The sequence below is a fragment of the Wyeomyia smithii genome, chromosome 1 (assembly GCF_029784165.1).
Source record: "Wyeomyia smithii strain HCP4-BCI-WySm-NY-G18 chromosome 1, ASM2978416v1, whole genome shotgun sequence".
Lineage (NCBI taxonomy): Eukaryota > Metazoa > Arthropoda > Insecta > Diptera > Culicidae > Wyeomyia > Wyeomyia smithii.
In genome coordinates, this window is record NC_073694.1 from 54,141,397 (window position 1) to 54,144,407 (window position 3,011).

At 37.7% G+C, this 3,011-nt stretch overlaps 2 protein-coding genes across 2 annotated transcripts; one reads left to right on the forward strand and one right to left on the reverse strand.

The window, feature by feature from the left end:
• The first annotated feature begins 594 nt into the window (after nt 1-594).
• Nucleotides 595-1,712, forward strand: LOC129727106 (N-alpha-acetyltransferase 40). The gene is made up of 2 exons (XM_055684576.1): nt 595-1,511; nt 1,573-1,712. Exons 1-2 carry the CDS (start codon nt 955-957, stop codon nt 1,646-1,648), a joined length of 633 nt encoding a protein of 210 aa, XP_055540551.1. The 5' UTR covers nt 595-954; the 3' UTR covers nt 1,649-1,712.
• On the reverse strand, nt 1,643-3,011 carry LOC129727113 (putative pterin-4-alpha-carbinolamine dehydratase). Its single transcript, XM_055684589.1, has 3 exons — nt 2,915-3,011; nt 2,394-2,850; nt 1,643-2,006 (listed from the first exon to the last, which is right to left on the reverse strand). The coding sequence occupies exons 2-3, from the start codon at nt 2,667-2,669 to the stop codon at nt 1,707-1,709; spliced, it is 576 nt and encodes a 191-aa protein (XP_055540564.1). The 5' UTR covers nt 2,670-2,850; nt 2,915-3,011; the 3' UTR covers nt 1,643-1,706.

The following is a 3,011-nucleotide window of genomic DNA, read 5'->3' on the forward strand; positions in this document are numbered from 1 at the left end:
GAATTGGCCCTGACGACTCTGTTGATATTGGTTTGGTTTTTACTTGCGAAAGTGAAGGAGGAAAATATTTTTGCTTTTGTTTTCACACATAAATTGACAATTGCATATGAGAATTCGCGTAGGTGCGAACAGCCTTAAAAAACTCTTTTACTTGTGTCAGGGCCCAGCTGAATCGATTTTGTACATTTGACAGCTGAATCGGTAATTTTGACAGCAAGACAGATAATACAGTGTTGCAAGAAAATTGCTGCACAGTAAAAAGTTTACTTGTGTTTTTAGCGTTTATAAATACCTTGGGTAACGAAAATATGCGCGAATTAGGAATAAGATACTTTTCAAGACTTCTAACTATCAAATGTTACCCAACGTGCGTGAATAAATTGATGAAAGTTAATTTATGATTCATCATTTGTCTGATATTATACAAAAGTAGTAAACTAGAGAAGAAATTTCACATAGTTATTGAAAAACAAAGTATTTAAGATATAATAAAAACGTTTCATTTCAAAACTGATATTGATTGTCTCAATATTTGTAAAACGATGTACAAACATGTAAACATCTTTACATAAGTTTTAAGGGATTTTTGAATAAATAAACATGTTTCATGATAATATTTTTATTGATAATATTATTAAAAAGGATATAGACCATTTTAAGTACCGACAGGTGTCATGGAACCCAGAATTTTAAATATTTTCAGCATTTATTGCATTTATTACCGAATATCGACAAACAGAAGAATGGATACCTAAATACTCGATATTTTTGGGCTATATCGAAAACAGCAGTATCGACAGTGCCCATCCCTAACTAATATCAAAGCATAAACATTTCTTCTTTCGCGCCAGTATTACTCCCATAACTCCCCTGTTTGCATATTGTACTTCTCTAGTTTGTTACATTAACCATAGGCACCATAAGCCAGTCAGGTAAAATAGTTCCTAATTTAAAATGTCAGCTTTGGACGAAATCACCGGCAATGAATCTAACATGTCCGCGACCGCCCAACAGAAGGCAACCGAAAAAGCTAATCGTCAAACAAATCCGATGGTTGACTATCCCGAATTCTTGAAGTACAGCACCGACGATGGATGTGAATTCGATCTATACTGTAGACGAAAAGCGGATATGGACTCAAAAATGCTGAAATGGGCTTTTAAACTGGCAGAAAAAAATGTGGGACCGCAATACAAAACCTGCAGCCTGGGCTGGCAGCCCAAAGTTAAACAGTCCGATTTGAATAAGAATTGGGCCCGGTACCTGGTGGCTGTTGATCGAAAATCTAAGAAACCTGCTGCATATTCAATGTTCCGGTTTGACTTGGACTACGGGCGGTGTGTTCTGTATTGCTATGAGATGCAGGTCGATGCAGAATACCAGCGTAAGGGACTGGGAGGTTTCATGATGCGGGCTCTTGAGAAAATGGCTCAGCATTACGGAATGGAGCGGCTGGTTCTAACGGTGCTAAAGAACAACGAGGATGGTATGAGATTCTACAAACAGTTAGGGTAAGTTTTTACATTTAAAACACTCGGTCAACAAAGCTCGAGCATGATTGTTTTCTTTTAGATATGACATTGACGAAACATCTCCAGACAAAGCCGACAATGCTGCCTATGAAATATTGAGTAAATCAATGTTGTAGTTGTAGTGGTTTTATTGATTGTATTAAATCTAAACAAGGTAAATTAAGAGTATAAATTTCAAAATTTGCTTGAAGCTTCTTCCAAGAACTTGCCTAATTTGATGTCTCGTTCGCTAAGACCACCACAATCATGGGTGGCTAAAGTGACCTGCACTTTGTTGTACACGTTGAACCATTCCGGGTGGTGATCCATTTTGTCCGCCATTAGTGCCACACGAGTCATGAAGCCGAACGCTTCATTGAAGTTTTTAAACAGATATTCCTTGTATATAGCATCTCGGTCTTTCACCATGCTCCAACCGGCAGCCAGCAGCGGTTGCAAAAGTTCCTTGCGTTGTTCTTCGGTTAGTTTGGCAACCTGCAATGGGTGTGAATATCAATTGTTTTCGTATTGTTGCAATTATGCTGTTAGTGTGTTTGCATGTTTAATTTTAACATATGTAATTTGCGTAACATTCAGCTTCGCTTAGTTGTTCAAGCAATCTTCAGCATACAAAAAGTTACAAGTAAATACATTGAAAACGCTTTAGAATATTTCAACGCCATCTAAATCAAAAAGCTTATCTGCAACAATGAAACTTGTTTGTATTTCCGCTGATCTAGAATGCCGGGTAGAAACAGCATTCTTCAATCTTAACTAGTATTTACCAATCTATTGCTATATACCTAATAGTTCTCTTAACATTAAATGTAAAAATCAATATTCTAGCCAAATCGATAGCAGCAACTTGTTGCTTTTGCCTACCATTTTGCGTTTCTTCGGTGCTTGTGAGCCTTTCACTTTTGAAAACTCCAACTGGGAAGTACTGTTGCTAGCACTGTAATGACGACGTGTCGTGATCGCAAGTGATCGTACCGCGGGAGACAATAATCTGCAACTAACACATGAACTGCATTGAACCGACAGATGATAATGGCGGTAGCTGTAGCTATTCGTGCTTGCCGACTTCGATTTTAGTGTTAGTGTTGCGCTGCCAATACGCCTCCAGTTGCTCCCCATTCGCTCCACCGTGGTTATCATCGCTGCGAGTGGATGCTGAGATTTTTCCTCCCACCCCCTTTGGCTATAAACAATGTTGCACAGTTGATTTTCGTAGCTAAACCGCAGCTAAACGTAACTTGACTCTGCACGGAAAAGCTTCTTCTATATTATTTCCGAAAATCTCACACCACTCTATAGAAAAAATATAACCCGGCAGGTGCTGCAATAATTCAACAAACGAGAAGTAATATCACATACTTTATTAGTTTTTTTAATGCACTAACTTCTTAGATATAATTTAAATTAGATGCAGTATTTATATACAGACAACAAAACACGTTCAGAATATATGGAATATATACTAGAGGGAGAGCTTTAATT

Coding starts and splice junctions, on each gene's coding strand:
- LOC129727113 (XM_055684589.1), bottom strand. CDS start 2,669: ATGATAACCACGGTGGAGCGAATGGGGAGCAACTGGAGGCGTATTGGC. Junction 2,007..2,393: donor CACCGAAGAAACGCAAAATG/GTAGGCAAAAGC, acceptor CACCCATTGCAG/GTTGCCAAACTAACCGAAGA.
- LOC129727106 (XM_055684576.1), top strand. CDS start 955: ATGTCAGCTTTGGACGAAATCACCGGCAATGAATCTAACATGTCCGCG. Junction 1,512..1,572: donor AGATTCTACAAACAGTTAGG/GTAAGTTTTTAC, acceptor GTTTTCTTTTAG/ATATGACATTGACGAAACAT.